Below are 25,806 nucleotides of genomic sequence, written 5' to 3' on the forward strand. Positions count from 1 at the left end.
TGCAGCTCTTCAACTAGTTTATTCTGAAAGTCGCATTTCTGCACAACTGCTACAACCTGTTTAAATTTGAACCTACTAATGTTATTTATGCTTTGTCTCACTTCACAATTTTTACCCTTCACACATCCCTCAAATAAATACTGAATTAATGGTTCCTTTATACCTCAGTATATGTCCTACCCACCAGTCCCTTCTTTAAATCAAGTTGTGCCATCTTTTTTTCCCCAATTCGATTCAGTACATCCATATTCATTACTCGATCTTCCAATCTAATCTTAAGGATTGTTCTGTGGCACAGCATTTCAACAGCTTCAACTCTCCCCTTGTTGGAACTGCTTATCGGCCCTTGTTTCACTTCCATACAAGGCTACAACCCAAATACCTTCAGAAAATACAGTTTACATTAGTGTCAGTTTACATTAGACGTTAACAAATTACTCTTTTTACAGCAGCATTTCTTGCTGTAGGCAGTCTGCATTTTATGTCCTCTTTATTCGGGCCATCATCAATTAGTTTGCTGTCCAAGTAATAACATACTTTATTTACTGCATTTAGTGTCTAATTTCCTAAATTAATTTTGTGGAGGTGGGGGTTTAATGTTACATTAATCATATTTATTCATGCCCTGCCATTATGTTTATTGACTGAATCTGTATTTTTATAATTTAATCTCACTTATTCTCAACTTTAGTGTGCTCTTGTGCTTATTTAATGGTCATCCATTTCGGTGTTTAGCAGGTACATGAGTGTCTAGGTAAATTCTAAGGCTACAGTACAGTTCTTTTGTTGCAGGTTATTTTTACAGGAAGGATTTTCCTCCTGATAACTAATAGTATCGTAGTTGGACACCTCGTAACTGCTCTCTTGCACCACAGACCATAATTTGTAATAAGATTATTGTATTCTCTGCTTAACTATGGATGAATTTGTTGCCTGCCATAACTCGTCTAATGAAGCTGTTTCCTCATACAGGGACTCCACCTTTAGTTCCTGAGTACAGCCCGTGCATGATGATGCAGTCAGTTAAATAAAGCTAGTGTACTTTGTTTATGCAGGATATGCAATATATTGTTTTATAATGTTTGTAATTGACCTATGAGTTAGTGTATTATTGGTTACAATAACTGGAAAAGCGGAAATGTACTTGTATGCAAAAAATACTTCTACATCTACATCTACTTGAGTACTAAAAGAGGAAAAATGTGGAATTTTTCAGATAACATCAGGATTGCCCAGGAATAAAATACTTTCTTTTAGAAATTGTGAATATTCATTTTAAGAATTTGCTCTAAATTGGTGTTTTCCTCCCCCTGCAGCAGACAGCAAGTGACAGTTATATAATTAGAATTGGAGCAGAAGATAAACAATATTCCAATGAAGATTCTCTGGAATATCTAGAGAGCATGATATCAGCAAATTTAGATGGAGAAGAGAACATTGTGAGTATTTTTTCGTAATTCATTGAGTTATTAAAGCTTGGTGATCAACAGTCATGGGGTCTTGACGTATTGTTTTGTAATTCATTAGAGAAAGAAGTGTATTTGGATCCACATATATATGTGCAATGTGTTCCGTGGATACCAGAAGACTAGATGATATTACATGTCATGTATGGTGTTTTGTTAGAAACATGTACAGTCCAGCAGCTACATTCATTCTCTTGGCTCTCCAGTGTTTGAAACTATGCACTCAGACCATATAATAACATTACATTCAGTGATGTCAATAATTTACTGAATTTCTTAATTTCACGCTTAGCGGTGTAGTTTTTTCGTACCCTGGCAACATTACTGTGTTAGTCTTTCAGACATTATTTGTCATCTTGATTTGGTACTTTTTTACAGTACTTGTTGAAGTTTGATGAAACAGTGTTTTATTTATTAGCTGAAGAAAACTGTGCCAACCAGTGAAGATCAACAATTCTGACACATTTTTGTGCTAACTGGATAGTCCAAGGACAGCAGGTACAGCTCACGGCATATTGCCAAGAGCAGTAATCTTCCATGGCATGAGCAGCTTATGTTGCCATCCATGTCACTGGCACTAATGCTAATCTCAGGTTATCTCCCTCCTCACAGACAGAACTTTCAGGCTTCTACTTTTATATAATATTTGCCCAATTATAAGTCGAGGTTTTTTCCCAAATTCATTATTCAAAAAATACAGGGGCATCTTGTATTCACAGATTAACTATTGCTGCAGAGGTTAACATTTTTAGGTTATTTAATAGAGTGTACAGGGATCATCTTTCATTTACAGATGAAGCTTTGGATACAGAGGTCACATGCAGATTTATTGGGAAGGATTTGGAAGGACATAGCTGGGCAAACGATACATATGTTCAAACAGGTTCAAGATTTCCCAATACACCGAGGTGGTAGATAACGGTATCGATGTTGTTCAAACAATCATGCGACATTTGATTCAAATGGCACTATTGCAAGGAATGTGCAAGAAACCGTGGACTACCCACTACAACAGTTGATCACTCTGCTTAAAATTTGACAATTCTGTGAAACACAGGAAGAAATAACACTAAATACTATCATCTTACAAACTGTAGTTGTATTTGAACAGGTTTGGAATAAATGTTCTCAATGGATACTGTGTACAGATGTTAATGGTGCTCTTTAAGTAGTAGTAACATTCAGTCGCAGAAATGTTGTCCTTCAGAAAGCATTACTTGGTTTTGAGCCCGGATCAATATTTTATTTGATTATGAGAGACTTTGATGATTTACTAATTAGGTAGCAAATAGAAATGTGGTTGCATTTCGTATATTAGCTTTTCTTCAGATTTAGAACACTGTGGTGACATTCAGATGAGAGAAAAAGGAAAATTAGTCCAGAATGAAATATCTAATAAACAAAATCATTCATATCATACTAACTTAATTATTGTGTCAATAGATTACAGAGGCAAGACCCGTCATGGAAGTAGTGCCAACAGATGTAAGTAGATCATGATGTAAGTGAAAGTTTCAGAATTGGACTGAATCATGATTGTGATCTTTTATATATTTATTAGTTGCTGTTGTTACACATGACTTGCACCCTAGAAGATATTGCATCCACGTTTCACAGCACTACAGAACATTTGGAAGGAGAACTGTGACATCAGCTTGGCTGAGAACTAGAGGGGTGCAGGTAGGGGAGCAGTGAATGGGCAGCAGTGAATGGGCAGCAAATTACATGTTGTCAACCATGGGAATATATACCATGTACTTGGGCTTTTCAGGAACATCTATCACATTTAGACTCCAGTTTGCTTGAATCAGTTTCTAGTTGAAATTGAATTGACTTTAAAATTGAACAAATATTCAACAGAAGTATTTACGTCTGTAGGAGATGGTAGAAGTCTGGATAGGGGCCGGTGGTGTACTTACATGTTTCTTGCTACGATGTTGTTGACTCTTAATATGACAAATGGTTCTATGTAGCCAATGAGAGAGCAGTAAGCAGACGATATGTTTGGAAGCAAGTGACAGTGTAAAATTCTCACATCATTATAGAAAAGAAATCTAATATGTGTTTGGATTTAAAAAAACTGTGTCCTCAGATCCTGTTGTAACCACAACCTCAGAAATCGCAACATACAGCCAAATATTTATGATGACAAAGATAAAAATTTCACAGCTGTGCCATTATTATGATGATGATGATGATGATGATGATGATTAAAATAGTGACACCACAGATGACAGGTTTAGTAATCAAATAATGTAGGGAAAAAACAGTCTGCGAATTAATGTAAACCATTTCTTTTCATTTATTTTATTTCTCCTTGTTTTATCAAAAGGCAGACAACCAATAAATGGCATAAATTTAGAAAAGATAATTTTTAGGCAGATAATTTATGTCAATAAAGCAGTTTGTAATTTCAGTTAGTCAGAATATGTAAAAAATATTTTTTTCTGAATAAGCCTTGTGGAAAAAAGGGCTTCATCTTATAGTTACGGTTGTTTATACTCTGGTAAATATGGTATCTTTTTCCATTTGTATGTATAGTGTGTTGTAACAGACAAAAATAAATTTGAGGTTGCCATTCATTTGTGGAATACAGTTATATGTTTCACAATTATGCACCCATATTACTGTTTACAGAAATTATGGTAAATTTATTGACTTAGTAAAAGAACTTCTAACTTGGTGAACAGGTTAAACAATCAGAAAATTCTGGGATAAAAAATCACTTTCAGTAAGACATAGGCTAAAATGTAATGATATTATTATTTTTGCTTTTTTGTTGCTGTTTGTTAGCTTCACATAGGAACCTCGTCATATCTGCTTTGCAGGGCAGCCTACAGATCATGGGAAAGAAAGTGTCACCAAATCTTTGACATATAGGCTGTGCTGCACTAGAGGCATGTTGTGGGAGTAGTATCAGTCTGCTTTATCGACATCTTCTGCAGGGGCTATACGTGTGGAAGGACATGTATGGGCAAAGGTTGAGATGAACGATGGAGTAGGGGATGGAGAGAGGGGGCAGGAGGGGGATAGGGAGATATGGGGTGGAAGGAAAAAACAGAGAGGGGGGAGGAAGCAAGGTATGGGCAGAGAGGGGGAGGAATGAGGTGAAGGGCAGAGTGTGTGGGAGGAGCAGATGGAAAGGGAGAGGTGGAGGAGGCGATGGACAAAGATTAACAAGGAAAAGGAGGAGGAGGAGGAGAACATAGAGAGGGGAGTATAGGATGTGGATAGAGTGGAGAGGAGTATATGGACAGAGGGAGGGTTTAGCAAGTAATGGTCAGAGAGAGAGAGAGAGAGAGTGTATTAATGGACAAAATGAGGGTAAGGAATAGATGGAGAGATTGAGGAGGAGGAGATAGACAGACAGAGGTGGAAGGATAAGGAGGAGGTAGAGACAGAGAGGGGGAGGATGAGATGTCTGCAATGTGAGTGTTGAATACCCACACGGGTGAAGCTGTGGGGAAAAAGCTAGTACAGATCTATAATTATAACTTTTCTGTGATGTGTGCTAGAAAGTACTTCATATCAACATGCCTTCTTTTCTTTTCTATTAATGGATATTTAACAGGTGTGCCGCACTGGAACAAGATGTATTACACTCCCTACATATCCCGTCCCAGTCTGGACACACCCATGCTCTCATCCTGTCAGAGGCTTGGCCACCTGTTAAACAAGTAACTTTTGCACAGCTTTTATGTGGGTTTAACCAATAACAAGCATACCACACAAATGAATGGGCACTGCTAAACTGGGGCCAAGAGGAGAGTTGATCACTCACTGATAGAACACACTGCTTAGAACAAGATGCTCACCTTTAATGGCTGCTTCATAACCCATGCCATCTGGATTCCCTCCCCATTCCCCACTCCCCCTCTCCAACACCAGCTTCTCTGGACTACATAGATTGGAAATGTCCATACAACACATTATTCGATCCTGCAATCCTCCTTGCCGTACTCGGTACCAGCCTCTCTTCCACTCCCACCTCCACCACAAGGGAACACGAACTATGGAAAAATTATCACAAAATGCATCTAAACATGATTAATGTGCTGTTGTTATTTTCCTGGTTATGGAAGAGCAAACACTGGTAGACATCCATTGGGTAATGAAGAGTGTCTGTGGGGCAATATGTCTGTTGAGAACCATCATTCTGGAATGGTGCGCAGCTGTAGGTGACAAGGGGTGTTGCTGCTTAATTTTATAATGCAGAAGTTACACCGACTCAAGTGGGAGACACTAGGGCACCCACCATATAGTCCTGGTCTCTCCCCATGCGATTATCATGGATTTAGTCCCTAAAAATAAGACCCTGAAGGATCAACAGTTCGTGTCAGATGAGGATATACAGCAGTCAGTTACGGACTTATTCACACAGCAGGACACGGTTTTCTACCAAATAGGTACCTTCAACCTGGTGCATTGGTGGTACGATTGTCTCAATGCTCTCAGTGATTTTGCCTGATTGGCATGCCAGTTCTGGACTGTACAGCTGTCAAATGGAAAATTCTTGATTGTACCATATAGCAGGAAGGAACAGTATAGCCATACAGATGTTTATATGTGCATATTCTGTTATTAGTTCTGAAGGAGGACATCAGCCAAAAGCTCAGCAACATTTTAAGCCTTGTTTTTATGTTTACCAACAACTAAGCCCCTTAAGTATATTGTAAGTTCTATACTTTTTTTTTTTTTTTTTCAGGCTCTACTAACCTTTTTCTTGCCTTCATTTTCTGTCATCTCTCTAGGTATGTCTTTTGGGGTTACGAAATATATCTAGTTCTGGTATATTTGGGTAATACTAACTGCTGTTGCATATTGCTGTCAATTGTCATCTTATTAATGTTGAGCGACTCATTAAATTAGCATTTTAAAATGTGTTGCTTCAAAAATAGTTGAGCATAGCAGACTGGAATGATATCTAGTATATGCATGTATTATAGTGAAATTCAGTGAAAGTGATAGTCACTCTTAGGAAAAAGGGTATGATTCAGATTCACTTGAATACCAGATAAGGACAGTTTACACTACTGTGATATTCAATAGAATTTCTGTTGAAATGAACCATGAAAATAATAATTCATTTTGTATGAAAACTCATATATTAGTAACAAAACTTACTTATTTTAAGTTTCATAGTTGGAGGCTCATTTGTTCAGATTCTCTCTCTCTCTCTCTCTCTCTCTCTCTCTCTCTCTCTCTCTCTCTCTCTCTCTCTCTCTCTCCCCCCCCCCCCCCCCCCCCACACACACACACACAGAGAGAGAGAGAGAGAGAGAGAGAGAGAGAGAGAGAGAGAGAGAGAGAGAGAGAGTGCAAGTTGTGTAGCCCAGCAGTTAGAACACTGCACTTACATTTGGGAGGGTGGTTTAAGTTGTGTTAGCATCTTATACATATCTATCATATCTTTAAGTTTAGCCCTAATGTATTCAAATATTTCAAATGTTCATCAGCAAATTATATACATTTATTATTCTCTTCCTTATTTCAGGATCTGGATTTCGATTTCTGTTTTGATAAGGATGGGAAGGAAGAACAAGTGGACAAGTGTGTTGCAGGAAGCAGTAAAAGAAAGGAACTTATGAGTGAAGGTGAGAGTGAAAGTGGAAATGAAGATGAAAAGAGTGAATCTGAATTTATTGAAAATGAATTTAAGCCTCTCCAGAGCTTGTTCACAGTGAACCGTGAAACTTGTTTAAGAACAAGAAAAGATAGTGGTGATCATGATAGTGATATTGAGTGTAGTTATAACAATCTATGTGAGAATAATAGTGATGGTGATGACTGTAGTGCTTACAGTGACAGTTCTGAAAGAAATGAAGGCAATTTTGTCTGTATAGAAATTGTAGGACACCGTGAATGTCAAGAACGATTAAAAAGTGAAAGTAGCTCCACTGTGGAACAGCAAATTTTAGTACCAAAGAGTGAACCAGAAAGTGGAACTGATGATGATGATTATTATGAAGAAGAAGATTTGGAGTGTAATCATGAACTGACAGTTGAGGAGGATGTTGACTCCAAAGAAGACCATCCAATTAGAAGGATCAAGATTAAGAATGAATACCCCATTTCACAAGACAGCCTAACAGTGAGGGAGAAAACCCCAAAGTCGCAGTAAGTTTTTAGTTGTTAATGGATCCTCTTTATGTGTTGTCTTGCATGGTAGCAGTAAAATAAATTTTTGTAGCCTTCCAGTGTTTTGTGTTTTGCCTGATTGCTTACTGTATAATTTTGTACAGAACATCTACAATTTCTATGTTTCCTATCTAAGCATTGTATAATTGATGAATTTAGTGTACTTTGAAGTTAGTAACATAGACAGTTTCTTTCTTTTCTTCAGATGCAAGTGATAAATATAAAACATTGAAAATATGTTTCACCATACATCTTAGCTCTTTTACCATCATTTACATTGTGTGGCAGAAAGTACTTTTCATTATTTCATTGCTCTTTTAACTTCATTGACTTTATTTTGTGTTGTTGTTGTAGTTTGTAGTATGAAAGTTATCTTGATGTTGCTCTTCGAGCCTAGTCTGTCTCATGTAAATCTCTTCGTCTGTGTGTAACTACTGCACCTTACATCCATTTGGACCTGCTTACTGTGGTGAAGTTTTGCTCTCCCTATACAGTAGTTATACCGTATGCTTCCCTGTATTACCAAATTAGTGATTACTTGATGCCTCATGATGAGCCCATCAATTTACCCTCCTTTTAGTCAAGGTCTGCCATAATTTTTTTTCTCTTCAGTTCATTACTTCAGTGTTACTTATTGGATTGAGCCATTTCATATTTGGCACTCTTCTTAACTCCACATTACAAGTGCTTTTATTCTTGTCTGTAGTGTTTATCATCAACATCTCACTCACGTACAATGCTACACCCCGTACAAACACTTTTTTGTGTCTGTCAGTATAATGAGGTTGATGAACACTCTAGAACACACTAAACACAATAGAACATTAAAATATAAATGTATTTATGTAAAATATATTTGATGTAAATCATACATCTCTCTCTCTCTCTCTCTCTCTCTCTCTCTCTCTCTCTCTCTCTCTCTCTGTGTGTGTGTGTGTGTGTGTGTGTGTGTGTGTGTGTGTGTGTGTGTGTGTTGTGACAGTGCCACGACATTTGACAGTGCCACCATGACAGTACGCGCAAACGGCGATAGAAGCGCTGTGCAACTCAGCTGAGCGCGAGAGTGCCACTTAGCTACGAACGGCGCCGGCCGCATGTCACGGCACGGCAGTCGAATAAGAGATACTGAGTTGTTATCATGCAACCAGCTATTGTTTCTAAGTGAGCGTGTTTGAATATCCACACAATTGTTGGTGATTAAAGCTTATAACATTTTTTGGCGACAAGAATGGGATTGTGTTCTGAATTTTCGTCCGTGTTCTCTGCTGGTCTGGGTTGTGCCAAGGATTTTGAAGCCCACATTACTCTTAAACCTACAGCTCGCCCTAAGTTTTTCCGGGCACGCCCTATTCTGGTGGCGTTGCGTGCACCTGTCAAGGCTGAGATAGACAGGTTAACAGCTTCAGAGATTCTGTTTCCTGTTACATCCAGCGAATGGGCATCGCCAATTGTGGTGGTTTCTAAACCAAACAGGAGTCTGCGATTGTGTGGTGATTTTAAAGCCACTGTCAATGTTCAGAGCCTCATTGACACTTATCCTCTTCCGCGTCCTGAGGAGTTCTTTACCAAGCTCGCTGGGGGCCAGTTCTTTTCCAAACTTGACTTATCGGAGGCGTACCATCAGTTGCCATTGGATGCTTCTTCCAAGGAATTTCTTGTCATCAACACTCCTTGTGGGTTGTATCGGTACCAGCGGTTACCATTGGCGTCGCTAGTGCGCCGGCCATTTTTCAACGGTTTTTGGAACAGCTCACAGCTTCTGTTCCCTGCTCCATAAACTATCTGGATGACATTGTTGTCACGAGGGCCTCCACTGAGAAGCACCTTCGCAATTTGCGTCCACTGTTTCGGGTTTTGCATTCGTGTAGGTTGAGGTGCAATCTGGACAAGTCACAGTTCTTCCAACCCTCCATTGTGTATCTTGGTTTCCACTTGTCCCGTGAGGGTATACGTCCTCTATGTCAGCACGTTGCAGCCATTAACGCTCTACCCCGGCCATCTACGGTCAAAGAACTTCAGGTGTTTCTAGGCAAGATTGCTTATTATCACAAATTCATTCCATCCGCGGCGGTGGTAGCTCATCCTCTTCATCAGCTGTTACGCAAAAATGCCCCTTTGTGTTGGTCCGACGAGTTTGAGCAGGCTTTTGTCCGCCTCAAGGCTCATTTGCAGTCGGCGCCTTATCTTGCCACATTTCGTCTGGGTCAGCACTTGGTTCTGGCGACTGACGCGTCACAATATGGCCTAGGGGCTGTTCTCGCGCATCAGTATGAGGATGGGTCGGAACGACCCATCGCCTGTGCTTCCAAGACCCTCAACGAGGCAAACGGCGTTACTCTTAAATCGAAAAGGAGGCGCTCGCTATCATTTATGCTCTAAAAAAGTTCAGCGTTTTTTTTGTATGGTTCTAAGTTTCACCTCATCACCGACCACAAGCCACTGGTCTCTCTGCTGCAACATTAGGCCTTATACTTGTCTCGTTTTCACTATGAGTTTCACTATCGCCCCATGGCCCAGCACGCCAATGCTGACGCATTGTTGCGATTGCCGATGGGCCCCAGTTTTCAATCATCATGAACTACTTTGTATCTACATTGATGAGGAAGAACGTCGTGCGGTCGAGGGTTTTCCACTTACAGTTTCACAGGTCGCGTCGGCTACTGCGCGGGACCCGGTCCTGCGTCAGGTGATCGGTTTTGTTCAACGGGGTTGGCCGGACAGGACCAAGGGCCGGGCATCGGATCTCCTTCGCAACTACCATGCCTTGCGCCTTCGTCTGTCTGTTCGTGATGGTGTTGTTCTTCTGGCCACGGATGGCGCATCTCCACGAGTCATGGTGCCAGCCTCTCTTCGCAAACATGTTCTCAAACTGTTGCATGAAGGCCATTGGGGTATTTCTCGGACTGAGTCCCTGGCCCGCAGGCACGTTTGTTGGCCCGGTATTGATTCAGACATCGCCCACATGGTTGCTGCATGTGGTCAGTGTGCTCAACAACTGGCTGCACCTCGTACAATGCCCTCTCCATGGCCTGATCCGGCGCAGCCATGGGAACGGGTACATGCTGACTTTGCCGGCCCCTTCCTCGGTACTTATTGGCTACTGTTGATTGAAGTTTCCGTTTGTTCCGGCGACGACACTGGCTTTGTCCAAAATCTTTACGCTAGAAGGTCTTCCATCCACGATCGTCAAAGACAATGGCCCTCAGTTCTCTTTGCAGGCCTTCTGTGATTTTTGTACTGGACAAGGGGTTCATCATGTTACAGCACTGCCCTTCCATCTGCAATCGAATGGGGAGGTCGAGCGCCTTGTCCGCACTTTCAAAAGCCAGATGAAAAAATTCCTTTTTGATTTTTCTACAGATGACGCTCTGCTGCAATTTCTGAGTTCTTATCGCTTCACGCCTCTGGGTGATCGCAGCCCTGCTGAACTCTTGCATGGCCGCCAACTGCGCACTCTACTGCACCTGCTTCACCCTGTCAAGCCTTGTGCTGTGTCCCCCAGTGCGGGAAAATACTCGGTGGGCGCCGACTTGTGGGCACGAGGGTATGGATCTCGCCCTAAATGGATTCCAGGGGTGTTCAAGGCTCTTCGTGGCCGCTGGCTTTGTGAAATACATACGGACGACGGAATGGTTGTACGCCATTACGACCAGATGCGCCCACGAGTGGTGGCCGTGCCGGTGCCACCGCCCCTTCCTTCGCCTCCACCAGCCCGAGAAGCCAGTCCTGTCGCTGCTGCCGATCTACCATACGTGTTGATGCAGCTGACGTCGCTACTGCTTCCGAGTACGCCAGAACAGGCCCAAGTTGCGACGCTACCTTCTCCGGGACCCATCTCGCTGGAGCACACCCCCCCAGGTCCACAACACCTATGGATGCTGCTCTGGAGTTTTCACCCATCATCTCATCCAGGAGACACGTTCCACACATGAGCTTCCGTCCTGGACATTTTCTACCATACTCTCGTGTCTCTCCGCGGTTTCTTCTCGGGGCCTCACAAGAGGCCATGTATGTCTCCGCACTGTCCATGTCTCCAAGGAAGTGAGTGTTTCTCTCTCTCTCTCTCTCTCTCTCTCTCTCTCTCTCTCTCTCTCTCTCTCTCTCTTTTTCAAGGGGGGGAAAGTGTTGTGACAGTGCCACGACATTTAACAGTACTGCCACGACAGTATGCGCAAACGGCGATAGAGGCGCTCCGCAACTTGGCTGAGTGCGGGAGCGCCACCTAGCTACGAACGGCGCTGGCCACATGTCACGGCACGGCAGTCGAATAAGAGATACTGAGTTGTTGTCATGTAACCAGCTATTGTTTCTGAGTGAGTGTTTTTAAATATCCACGCAATTATTGGTGATTAAAGGTTATAACTGTGTGTGTGTGTGTGTGTGTGTGTGTGTGTGTGTGTGTGTGTGTGTGGATGGGGGGGAGGGGGGGCACCTTGTTCAATGTCTGACATGCAAAAGTTGTGGAGTGTTCAGTGTTGCCAACTTTGTGAGATAAAACTCCCCCAATTTCATGTGATGGTGCCTCAACTGCAAGCTCTACTCAGGTTTGCGGATCGAAATGAATGAGGCATGGGCAACTAAGCAATGCATTTTCCAACTTTTGAAATGGTTGTTCACATTCTCCTGTCCATTGTAAAGGAGCATTTTTACACTGGAGGTGTCATAAATGAGTAGTAATTTGCACTGCATTCAGAATGAATTTGATATAGTAGGTCAGTTTGCTGAGAACTGCCTGTAGTTCTTGTACATTTTTAAGAAAAGGTAATCTCCGGATGATCCTAAATGCTAGGTTGAGAGATGAGCGGTGTCAGTGAGATGACCAGTATTGAAAAATGAATGCTTCTGTAAATTACATTTAAGCTCTGCATTGGTGAAAACTTGAAAAAGAAATTCCAAATTTTTAAGATGCTGTTCCAGGATTTGTCCATACCCCTATTATTTCAACCAAATAATTTGAACAAGATGGTACTTTCAACAACACTTGCTCAAGAAAGCATGGAAATAGCTCTGGAACAGATGTGCTTCTGAAGGGGAGATACTGGTAATGATACAAGCCAGCATTTGCATTAATAATTGTAATTTTTTTTGTGGCCTCATCCAGTTTAAGTTGATAAAGCAGTGGCTAAATCAGATTTAGACAAGAATCGTCCATAGTGGTAGATGATGTAGAAGCTCCTCAATATGTGGAAGTGGGAAAGAATCAATAACAGTTGGAGTATTAACTGTAATTTTAAGCTCAGCAGAAAATCTGATTTTCCTGTTCAATTTTCTTGTGATACATAGGAGAGATGCCCATTGACTAGCAGAAATAGTTTTCAAGGCACCAATTTGTTGTAATCTGAGGAGGCCAAGAGTGATTTTTTGAAAATGGTGTGAAGTACTGGATACATGCAATACTGAGGTTGAGCATTATCTTTGATGTTAATGTGCACTGGAGAATTGAATTGAATTTTATTTGATCCTGTAAGATTACGTTGTGTACAGTAAATGTACATGTAATATAGGACATGTCAAAGTAGTAACATTCATTATCACTTACTTTTCTACCCCTTTAGCTTACATTTTTACATCATTGATAATGAATAACAATATATACAAATTTAATGGCATAAGTATTCTGCAACACTGTAAAACTCTTTTTCAATGAGATAGTCTTCAAGTTTCTTTGGAAAGTCATTGTCAAGGTTTCTTTGCAAAGTCATTGTCAAGTACACTATTTTGCAGGTTTTAAGGCAGACTTCTTAGAAGTCTGACACCAGTGTACTTGGGTCCTTTATCTAGCATTGGCAGCTGGTGGGGTATGCTCTGTACTTCAGTCTTACTTCTTGTATTGTGGGTGTGTACACTAGCATTTGTAATCCAGTCCTCACTACCTTTTGTGATGTACGTTATTGTTTTGTGTATATACAACGTTAAAAAATTTAAGGTACCTAACTTCTTGAAACAGTTTCTGCACGTTGTAGAGGTTGTCGGGTTCAGCTAAACTGGAGGCTGTCTGACCTTTGCTTAACGTGATTCAGAAGAATGAAGACCTTCAGTTGAGCAACAGTAACTTTATTGCGAGCGCGTATCTGACGACACCCGGCATGCATGGACCAATCGAAGTTACAAAATTTTGCTTCCGGCCTCTACAGAAGGATCCTCAATCCTCGGAAAACTTCCGTAGTTAGGAGAGAAAACAGTACTCGTCCAACCAAAGCCAGGAGACATGGAACTCTTACTAACTCACAAAATAAGGAATAATAATAATAAACAGAACGTATATAAAAGCTAGAAAACACAGCGCCTCTGGAGGCTGGGCGTGGAACTACACAAACGTCGTGTTCAGTAATTACGACCGCACAGCACTGCACTCACACACGCACACAGCACACACACACAAACACACACACACACACACACACACACACACACACACACACACACACACACCAGCGAGCTTGAATTAGTGCGCGGCAGCGTCGCTACATCAGCCCCCCGGGCAGAAGCGGAGCGTCATCGTCAAGATACTACGCCGGAAAGTGCACCCGACGTCCAGAACGGGTCGTCGGAGGAGGAGGAACAGCGTCAGGAGGTAGATGTTGTGCTGTGTTGGGCGGCGGATGTTGGAGAGCCGGTGCCGGAGATGTAGCGTCAGTGTCTGGATCGGCGGTAGGTGGATGCCTACGACGAGCTGCCGCTAGTGGGGTGTCGGGAAAAACATACGCAGGTTTAACCCGATCCAATGCAACAGTCGTGGTTTTGCCGTTCACTAGGATATCCATGGTGTGGGCACTGCGCCGTAGCACTTCACATGGACCAGAATAAGGAGCTGGTAGAGGCGGTTCAATGCCCTCAGTGCGGAGCATGACGTGAGGACATTGTTCCAGGTCCTGGTGCACGAAAGTGGGCGGCTTGCCATGACATGTGGCTTTCGGAGGGCGAATCTTTGATACATAGTCCCTCAAGCGTCGCAAGAAATCCGGCTGGCCAGTAGCAACTGTTTCTGTGGCATCAGCGTCTACAAAGTCACCAGGAAGGCACAGTGTTTCTCCATAAACCAGTTCTGCCGCTGACGACCCCAGGTCTGGTTTGAAAGTCGTCCGTAAGCCCAATAAGACCACTGGTAGTGCGGTTGTCCAGGTTTCTTTGCGGCACATCAGCGCGGCCTTCAAACAATGGTGCCAGTGTTCGATCATTCCGTTGCTTGCTGGGTGATAACTTGTGGTCTTATGGTGGGTGTATCCACAGAACTTGGCCAGCTGTGAGAACAGGTCTGATTCAAATTGTCATCCGCGGTCAGTGGTAATATGTAGTGGGCACCCAATCTTGCCAACCAAGTCATTGCAAAAGCGGAAGCTAATGTGTCTGCTGTGATATTATCCACCGGCACTGCCTCTGGCCATGTAAAATGGTCGATCATTGTAAACAGATATCTTTGTCCTTTGTCCGTTCGAAGGTGGAAGCGGTCCGACTACATCCAAGTGAACGTGGGCAAAGCGGGCGGTGGTATCAGGAAAATCGCCGATCGGTGCGTGTACATGGCAGTTAATCTTGCAGCGTTGGCACTGAAGGCAAGATCGGACCCACTCGCGGCAGTCTTTTTGCATGCCCGGCCACACGAAACGTTGCGATACGAGGCGGAATGTCGGGCGTACCCCTGGATGGCACAATCCATGTACTGTATCAAAGGCTTGTCTTCTAAAAGCCGGCATCAGAAAGGGACGAGGTTGGCGTGAGAAATGTCACAGTATAGCTGTGTATCTTCCCCCTGAACATCAACGAGTTTCGGTTGCAGTGTGGAAGCCGTATCTTTAACATAGGCAAGGAGTTCTTTGTCGTCTCTCTGTGCCTGTGCCAGTGAAGGAAAGTCTATGGTACTGGTAACACTGTTGATCCGTGATAGGCAATCCACAACAATGTTGTCGATCCCAGAAATATGTCTAATTTCGGTAGTAAACTGAGCCACGAACTCAAGGTGATGAAATTGACGGGGGGAGCAGTTGACACTATTCCGACGGAAGGCGAACGTGAGTGGCTTGTGGTCTGTATATATCGTAAAAGTTTGCGCTTCCACTTGGGGGCGGAAATATTTCACTGCTTGGTATACCGCCAGGAGCTCACGGTCATATGTGCTCCATTTTCTCTGTGCAGGCGAAAGCTTGTGGGAATAATACGCCAGTGGCTGCCATGCGTTGTCCAACCATTGTTGTAACGTGTCTCTGATCGCTGTATGGCTTGCGTCTACGACAATTGCTAATGGTGCGTCGAGCCGTGGGTGTGCGAGAAGTGCCGCGTCGGCCATGCTCTTCTTTGTTGCCTTGAACGCAGAACACATGTCCTTTGTCCACTGTATCAAAGTCTTGCTATTTACTTTAGGGCCTGATAATGCCACCGTCAAAGGTTCCTGCAGCTGCGCAGCTTGGGGAAGATGTCGTTGATAAAAATTGAGCATCCCCAAAAAATGACGTAATTCTTTGATCGTAGTTGGTCGGGGAAGCTGCAAGATAGCATCCACCTTCTCGGACAGAGGAAGAGAGCCTTCAGCAGAAATCTTATGGCCAAGAAATGTCACCTCTGACTGCCCAAAAGCACACTTGTCCACGTTCAAGACGACACCGTAATGTTCCAATTGCTCGAAAATCTCTCGCAGATGCTGTCGGTGTTGTTCATGGACAGCAGAGAACACTAACACATCATCCAGGTAGGCAAAACAAAATGGTAGCCCCTGGAGAACCGAATCTATAACCCTTTGCCAAGTCTGAGCGGCATTGCGTAAACCGAAAGTCATAAATTTGCTTTCAAATAAACCGAAAGGCCTTATTATTGCAGTCTTTGGAATGTCGTCATTGGCCACCGGAATCTGTGTATACGCTTTAACGCAGTCCAGAACTGTGAACACCGTGGCACCATGTAAAGCATGATTATAATCTCTCAGTAACAGAACGGGATATCTGTCTGGCACTGTTCGCGCGTTAAGCGCACGGTAGTCACCGCATGGGCGCCAAGCTCCACCCTTCTTCGGAACAAGATGTAATGCAGAGCACCACGGGCTCTTAGATGGCCGCATTATGCCCTCGCGAATCATGGCGTCAAATTCTGCCTTCGCTATCTTCAGTCGGCCTGGAGCGAGACGCCTAGGTCGGCATGCTACTGGGGGACCATCAGTCGTTTGAATGTGATGCACCGTATCATGGGGTATGAACCTGGGAGCACCGGGCAGCCTGGTCAAGTTCGGATAGTGAAGCAGTAATTCAGTGTACTCACCCTCCGTAGCATGGACCAACTTGGCACTGTGCGTTGCGGTGTTGCGACGGAAGAGGAAAGGCCGCTGGTCCTGATGGGATACCAGTTCGATTTTACACAGAGTACGCGAAGGAACTTGCCCCCCTTCTTGCAGCGGTGTACCGTAGGTCTCTAGAAGAGCGAAGCGTTCCAAAGGATTGGAAAAGGGCACAGGTCATCCCCGTTCTCAAGAAGGGACGTCGAACAGATGTGCAGAACTATAGACCTATATCTCTAACGTCGATCAGTTGTAGAATTTTGGAACACGTATTATGTTCGAGTATAATGTCTTTTCTGGAGACTAGAAATCTACTCTGTAGGAATCAGCATGGGTTTCGAAAAAGACGATCGTGTGAAACCCAGCTCGCGCTATTCGTCCACGAGACTCAGAGGGCCTTAGACACGGGTTCACAGGTAGATGCCGTGTTTCTTGACTTCCGCAAGGCGTTTGACACAGTTCCCCATAGTCGTTTAATGAACAAAGTAAGAGCATACGGACTATCAGATCAATTGTGTGATTGGATTGAGGAGTTCCTAGATAACAGAACGCAGCACGTCATTCTCAATGGAGAGAAGTCTTCCGAAGTAAGAGTGATTTCAGGTGTGCCGCAGGGGAGTGTCATAGGACCGTTGCTATTCACAATATACATAAATGACCTGGTGGATGACATCGGAAGTTCACTGAGGCTTTTTGCAGATGATGCTGTGGTGTATCGAGAGGTTGCAACAATGGAAAATTGTACTGAAATGCAGGAGGATCTGCAGCGAATTGACGCATGGTGCACGGAATGGCAATTGAATCTCAATGTAGCGAAGTGTAATGTGATGCGAATACATAGAAAGATAGGTCCCTTATCATTTAGCTACAAAATAGCAGGTCAGCAACTGGAAGCAGTTAATTCCATAAATTATCTGGGAGTACGCATTAGGAGTGATTTAAAATGGAATGATCATATAAAGTTGATCGTCGGTAAAGCAGATGCCAGACTGAGATTCATTGGAAGAATCCTAAGGAAATGCAATCCGACAACAAAGGAAGTAGGTTACAGTACGCTTGTTCGCCCAATGCTTGAATACTGCTCAGCAGTGTGGGATCCGCACCAGGTAGGGTTGATAGAAGAGATAGAGAAGATCCAACGGAGAGCAGCGCGCTTCGTTACAGGATCATTTAGTAATTGCGAAAGCGTTACGGAGATGATAGATAAACTCCAGTGGAAGACTCTGCAGGAGAGACGCTCAGTAGCTCGGTACGGGCTTTTGTTGAAGTTTCGAGAACATACCTTCACCGAAGAGTCAAGCAGTATATTGCTCCCTCCTACGTATATCTCGCGAAGAGACCATGAGGATAAAATCAGAGAGATTAGAGCCCACACAGAAGCATACCGACAGTCCTTCTTTCCACGTACAATACGAGACTGGAATAGAAGGGAGAACCGATAGAGGTACTCAGGGTACCCTCCGCCACACACCGTCAGGTGGCTTGCGGAGTACGGATGTAGATGTAGATGTAGATGTAGAAACCCGTGACTGCTAAGCCAGTGACGCTGTCTACCAAGCGTGTGTTCGCGACGTCCGGCAGCAGGTGTTAGTGCGTCAGGAGGTCAGCCCCGATGATCACCTCCGTGACGTCAGCCACTTTAAAATTCCACTCGTACACGCGACGTAGGCCGAGATTAAGCTCCATCCTCTGTGTGCCATATGTTGCGATGGAAGAATTGTTGGCAGCCGTCAGATGGAAGGCAGTTGGCGGCCGGCAACGATGTATGGCTGTTCATGGTATGATACTCAAGTCCGACCCAGTGTCAATTAAAAACTTTACGCTGGAACTCCTATCGGTAATGAACAGGTGCGTGGAGTATAACTGGCAGTCGGTTGCGCCTATTGTCGACCGCCAGCGGCGTTTGGGTGCGAGCATGGCGATGTGCACTTCCATGCCTGATCGCCGAATCGTCGGTGGTACCAGCACAACGGTACCTCGTCTTGCGGGGTGGTAGTACCGCCGGAAGATCTGCTTCTCGAACGCCGCCGTCTGTATCGGCTTCTTCTATTGTCGTCGTCGTCACGTGCCAACAGCGCACTGACCTTGGCGCACAAAAGCTCAACCTTGGCCGCAAATGAATCATGATCGGCCCATGCTACAGATGTGGTACTGTTTGCACTGTTGTCCAACGCCGCGACTGGGCTGACCTGAGTCGGTGTGATCGCGTCCTGAATCCGGTCTGCTAGCTGCGCCACGTCATCCAGCGGCATGTCCGTTTGTGAGGCGATTATGGCTTTTATTTGCAGCAGCAACCTACTGCTCCACAGCATTCTGAGCAGACTGTCTGGCACAGTAACGGTGTCAACTTTGCTGCGTAGATGTCGCAGGTATTGAGAAGGCTTCCTGTCACCAATTTCTTTCTGTGTCAGAACCTGACGTATCCGGTCCTCTTGTGTCGCGGCCACCCGTCAAATCAACTCTGATTTTAACCTGGCATTAGCTCCAGCCTCGGGCGGTGCTGTGTTATGTCCTGCACCTTGGCTGCATAACGTTGATCGAGTTGGCTCACAATCAGCGCAAATTTAGTTGCTTCGACCATTATTCCAGCGCAGCTAAAACTTGCCTCTGCCTGCGCGAACCACAGTACTGGGTTGTCGGGCTAGAACGGCGGCGAACGGACTGCAATCCTGGAGACAGCCTGCTGTTCAGTCATTATGTGCTCGTTACTTACGTAGCGTGCCTGCTTTTTCTTAACCACGTCAGTTCCTGCTTGGATCACGTCGGTTTCTTCTTGGATCACGTCGGGGTCACCACTTGCTGGGTTCAGCTAAACTGGAGGCTGTCCGACCTTTGCTTAACATGATTCAGAAGAATGAAGACCTTCAGTTGAGCAACATTAACTTTATTGCGAGCGCATATCTGACGACGCCCAGCGTGCGTGGACCGATTGGAGTTACAAAATTTTGCTTCCAGCCTCTGCAGAAGGATCCTCAATCCTCGGAAAACTTCCGTAGTTAGGAGAGAAAACAGTACTCGTCCAACCAAAGCCAAAAGGCACGGAACTCTTACTAACTCAAAAAACAAGGAATAATAATAATAAACAGAACGTATATAAAAGCTAGAAAACACAGCGCCTCTGGAGGCTGGGCGCGGAACTACACAAACGTCGTGTACAGTAATAACGACCGCACAGCACTGTACTGACACACGCACACAGCACACACACACCGGCGAGCTTGAATTAGCGTGCGGCAGTGTCGCTACAAGGTCTTTCTTCTTAAAATGGTCCTAATTGCTTTTTTTGTAATGCGAACACTCGTCTTGTCTCTTGTTTGTTTGAGTTTCCCCACACAGTCACTCCATACTGTAAGTATGGTTCAAAAAGTCCATGTTACACTGTACACATAAGGTTCTTGTCTGAATACTGTGATAGCTGCATCATTAAGAATATGACGTAGCTCAGTTTCTTACAGACATTAGTAATATGTTTTTTTTTCCGTTTCAGTTCATTATCCACAAGAATACCTAAGAATCTAGCAGATTCTACTTCTTCCAGCCTTGTTCCATCAACATCTAAATCCATGTCTACAGCCTTCTCCTTATTTTTAAACACTGCAGACATAGTCTTTTTTAGATTCATAACCAGCTCATTTTCCAACAGCCGTTGAGTTGTGACATTTGCAGATATGTATGCTCTTCTCTCAAGCTGTTCCATACTTTGGTCACTATTTAGTATTTTCATGTCATCAGCATACATTATTTTCTTTTCTTCCTCCTCAACACCTATATCAGTAACAGACACATTTAATAACAATGGCCCCATTACGGAACCCTGCGGCACCTCATATTTGATGGGTTTGGTTTCTGATTGGTATGAGTTTTCTAATGATACATACTGCTTGCGGTTGCACAAGTATGATTTTATCCATTCACCTGGTTGCCCTGCAAATGCCATAGTTGCCTAATTTTTGTATCAGCATTTCATGGTCAGTGGTGTCAAATGCTTTTGAACGATCCAAAAACATTGCAGAGACAACCTTTTTTTCATCTAAAGACTGTAAAATGTATTCTGTTAGACTGGCAGTTGCTGATCCTGTAGATTTACCCTTTCTGAAACCATGTTGTGAGGTTATGAGAATGTTATGTTTGTCCAAATAATTAACTAATCTATTAAAAACAAAGATTCCAAGACTTACCAAGCGGGAAAGCGCCGGCAGACAGGCACATGAACAAAACACACAAACACACACACAGAATTACTAGCTTTCGCAACCGATGGTTGCTTCTTCAGGAAGGAGAGGGAAAGACGAAAGGATGTGGGTTTTAAGGGAGAGGGTAAGGAGTCATTCCAATCCCGGGAGCGGAAAGACTTCCCTTAGGGGAAAAAAAGGACAGGTGTACACACGCACACACACACACACACACACACACACACACACACACACACACACACACATATCCATCCGCACATACACAGACACAAGCAGACATATTCAGTATGTGCGGATGGATATGTGTGTGTGTGTGTGTGTGTGCGAGTGTACACCTGTCCTTTTTTTCCCCTAAGGGAAGTCTTTCCGCTCCCGGGATTGGAATGACTCCTTACCCTCTCCCTTAAAACCCACATCCTTTCATCTTTCCCTCTCCTTCCTGAAGAAGCAACCATCGGTTGCGAAAGCTAGTAATTCTGTGTGTGTGTTTGTGTGTTTTGTTCATGTGCCTGTCTGCCGGCGCTTTCCCGCTTGGAATCTTTGTTTTTAATATATTTTTCCCATGTGGAAGTTTCTTTCTATTTTATTTACATCATAATTAACTAATCTGGTATACATAAGCATTTCTAGGATTTTTGAGAAGCGTAATATAAGTGAAACTGGTCTGTAGTTGTTGGGGTCATCCTTATCCCCTTTCTTGTACACTGGCACCACCTTCGTTATCTTCGGCTTTTCTGGAAAAATTCCATCTCTGAAAGAACAGTTTGCTATGTTCAGCAGTGGTGTTATTATCTGCTCACTTACCAGCTTTATTACATGATTTGATATTTCATCACCACGAGCTGATTTCGTGGACTTCAGATTCTGCATAGTTTTTCATTGTTCATCTTCCGTGACTGGTCTTAAGAACGTAGTACTGCATGATCTTTTTGGTACCTTAATGCTCTTCTGTTTATGACTATTTCTTTCCAATTTTAAGTTTTCTACTTCACTGATATAGGCTAGTTATTATTCAGTATGTTTGCTATCTCCATACCATCTGTGACCACTGTGTTGTCTATTTTAATTGACCTAGTACATTCTTCTTTGTTTGACCCACCTTTTCCCTTTCTTTCAGCAGTGGTTGCATTCCAGGCTGCCTTTGCCCTGTTTTTTGAGTTTGTTATTGTGGTGTCAATTGCTCTTGCTTTTGCTTCTCTTATTGTTTTTCTATACTTCTTTTTAAACATTTGTAGTTTTCAGCTTCGCTCATCCATCTCAGATCCTGGAGCTTCCTTTGCTGTTCTAGTATTTCACTGGTAATCCACTGTGTTTGACCTTGCAGCCTTTCTTGTCTCTTTACGTTGGGAAATGCTACATTAAAATGGTATTTAATTGTTGAAATCTTTCATTTACACTCTGGGCCTGTAGGGTTTCATTCCAGGTATCTTTACTTAACATTGTTCTGAAGATGTTGATTTTTTGTTCACTGATGATCCTAATTTCTTTGGTTGCTCGTTTTGGTTCTGATACTGTCATTACTTCTGCAAAAGCTGATTAGTTGTCCATGATGATAAGATATTTCTGTCTGAATTACATGACTCATAGTTACACATATTAGTAATTATTTTGTTAATAACTCTCTCACTTTGTGAAGTCACTCTTGTTCGTGCAGTTATTGTTACTTTCATGTCATGCTGTATTAACAGTTCTTCAAAATCCTGTCTTATTTTTGTGCCTTGTCCCATGTCAATGTTGAAGTCTCCACATATAATAAGGTTTCTCTTCATATTCATTCTCAATAGGCTAGCAATTTTTTTCAGAAAGATGCTAATATTTCCACATGGTGACCTGTAAACACAAAAACTCTAAAATCCACTGTCACTATAACAGTAACTTCAAAGTCTTTTTCTCTAGCTATGGGCAATGCACCAGCTTCACTGTTTACATTCTTTTGGAGAGTGCCTGTTTTATATATATATAAAAAGAAACTTCCACATGGTAAAAATATATTAAAAACAAAGATTCCAAGACTTGCCAAGTGGGAAAGCCCCGGTAGATAGGCACAATAAATAAAACGCACAAACACATACACAGAATTTCTAGCTTTCGCAACTGACGGTTGCTTTCTTCAGGAAAGAGGGAAGGAGAGGGAAAGACGAAAGGATGTGGGTTTTAAGGGAGAGGGTAAGGAGTCATTCCAATCCCGGGAGCGGAAAGACTTACCTTATGGGGAAACAGGACAGGTGTACACTTGCGCGCGCACACACACACACACACACATATCCATCCGCACATACACAGACACAAGCAGACATTTGTAAAGGAACAGAGTTCGGGCAGAGATGTCAGTCGAGGCAGAAGTACAGAGGCAAAGACGTTGTTGAAAGACAGGTGAGGTATGAGCGGCGGCAACTTGAAATTAGCGGAGGTTTGAGGCCTGGCGGATATCGTGAAGAGAGGATATACTGAAGGGCAAGTTCCCATCTCCGGAGTTTGGATAGGTTGGTGTTGGTGGGAAGTATCCAGATAACCCGGATGGTGTAACACTGTGCCAAGATGTGCTGGCCGTGCACCAAGGCATGTTTAGCCACAGGGTGATCCTCATTACCAACAAACACTGTCTGCCTGTGTCCATTCATGCGAATGGACAGTTTGTTGCTGGTCATTCCCACATAGAAAGCGTCACAGTGTAGGCAGGTCAGTTGGTAAATCACGTGGGTGCTTTCACACGTGGCTCTACCTTTGATCGTGTACACCTTCCGGGTTACAGGACTGGAGTAGGTGGTGGTGGGAGGGTGCATAGGACAGGTTTTACACCGGGGGCGGTTACAAGGGTAGGAGCCAGAGGGTAGGGAAGGTGGTTTGGGGATTTCATAGGGATGAACCAAGAGGTTACGAAGGTTAGGTGGACGGCAGAAAGACACTCTTGGTGGAGTGGGGAGGATTTCATGAAGGATGGATCTAATTTCGGGGCAGGATTTTAGGAAGTCGTATCCCTGCTGGAGAGCCACATTCAGAGTCTGATCCAGTCCCGGGAAGTATCCTGTCACAGGTGGGGCACTTTTAGGGTTTTTCTGTGAGAGGTTCTGGGTTTGAGGGGATGCGGAAGTGGCTCTGGTTATTTGCTTCTGTACCAGGTCGGGAGGGTAGTTGTGGGATGCGAAAGCTGTTTTCAGGTTGTTGGTGTAATGGTTCTTCAGGGATTCAGGACTGGAGCAGATTCGTTTGCCACGAAGGCCTAGGCTGTAGGGAAGGGACCGTTTGATATATATATTAAAAACAAAGATTCCAAGACTTACCAAGCGGGAAAGCGCCGGCAGACAGGCACAATGAACAAAACACACAAACACACACACAGAATTACTAGCTTTCGCAACCGATGGTTGCTTCTTCAGGAAAGAGGGAAGGAGAAGGAAAGACGAAAGGATGTGGGTTTTAAGGGAGAGGGTAAGGAGTCATTCCAATCCCTGGAGCGGAAAGACTTCCCTTAGGGGGAAAAAAGGACAGGTGTACACTCGCACACACACACATATCCATCCGCACATACACAGACACAAGCAGACATATTTCATATATATGTTATGTGGGTTTTAAGGGAGAGGGTAAGGAGTCATTCCAAACCCGGGAGCGGAAAGACTTCCCTTAGGGGGGAAAAAGGACAGGTGTACACTCGCGCACACACACACACACACACACACACACACACACACACACACACACATCCATCCGCACATACACAGACACAAGCAGACAAATTTAAAGGCAAAGAGTAAGGGCCTTTAAATATGTCTACTTGTGTCTGTGTATGTGCGGATGGATGTGTGTGTGTGTGTGTGTGTGTGTGTGTGTGTGTGCGTGTGTGTGTGTGCGCGCGCGCGCGCGAATGTACACCTGTCCTTTTTTTTCCCCTAAGGGAAGTCTTTCCGCTCCCGGGATTGGAATGACTCCTTACCCTCTCCCTTAAAACCCACATCCTTTCGTCTTTCCCTCTCCTTCCTGAAGAAGCAACCATCGGTTTATATATTAAAAACAAAGATTCCAAGACTTACCAAGCGGGAAAGTGCCGGTAGATAGGCACAATGAATGAAACACACAAACACACACACAGAATTTCGAACTTTCACAACCAGCGGCTGCTTCGTCAGGAAAGAGGGAAGGAAAAGGAAAGATGAAAGGATGTGGGTTTTAAGGGAGAGGGTAAGGAGTCATTCCAATCCCGGGAGCAGAAAGACTTACCTTAGGGGGAGAAAAGGGTAGGTATATACTCGCGCACGCGCGCGCGCACACACACACACACACACACACACACACACACACACACACACACACACACATCCATCCATCCATACACAGACACAAGCAGACTATATATATATATATATATATATATATATATATATATAGTAGGGAAGGGACCGTTCGATCGATAGACACTTGTGTCTGTGTCTGTGCAGATGGATGTGTGTGTGGGGGGGGGGGGGGGGCGCGAGCGAGTGTACACCTGTCCTTTTTTCCCCCTAAGGGAAGTCTTTCCGCTCCAGGGAGTGGAATGACTCCTTACCCTCTCCCTTAAAACCCACATCCTTTCGTCTTTCCCTCTTTCCTGAAGAAGCAACCGTCGGTTGCGAAAGCTAGAAATTCTGTGTGTGTGTTTGTGTGTTTTATTTATTGTGCCTGTCTACTGTCGCTTTCCTGCTTGGTAAGTCTTGGAATCTTTGTTTTTAACCCTTATATTTAGATTTGCAGAAGTAACTAGCAAGTTTGT

At 43.7% G+C, this 25,806-nt stretch overlaps 1 protein-coding gene across 6 annotated transcripts in view; it reads left to right on the forward strand.

The window, feature by feature from the left end:
• LOC126267418 (cysteine-rich protein 2-binding protein-like) overlaps window positions 1-25,806 on the forward strand; it is a 173,990-nt gene that overhangs the window by 72,552 nt on the left and 75,632 nt on the right. For 3 of the 6 annotated variants that reach the window (XM_049972652.1, XM_049972655.1, XM_049972657.1), the window contains 2 exons: window positions 1,317-1,439; window positions 6,961-7,583. In XM_049972652.1, coding sequence (XP_049828609.1) covers window positions 1,317-1,439; window positions 6,961-7,583 — 746 coding nt within the window. The remainder of the gene's footprint in view (window positions 1-1,316; window positions 1,440-6,960; window positions 7,584-25,806) is intronic. The other 3 variants (XM_049972654.1, XM_049972656.1, XM_049972658.1) reach the window with 1 other exon arrangement.

This window comes from Schistocerca gregaria, chromosome 4 (assembly GCF_023897955.1).
Source record: "Schistocerca gregaria isolate iqSchGreg1 chromosome 4, iqSchGreg1.2, whole genome shotgun sequence".
NCBI classification, from domain to species: Eukaryota; Metazoa; Arthropoda; class Insecta; order Orthoptera; family Acrididae; genus Schistocerca; species Schistocerca gregaria.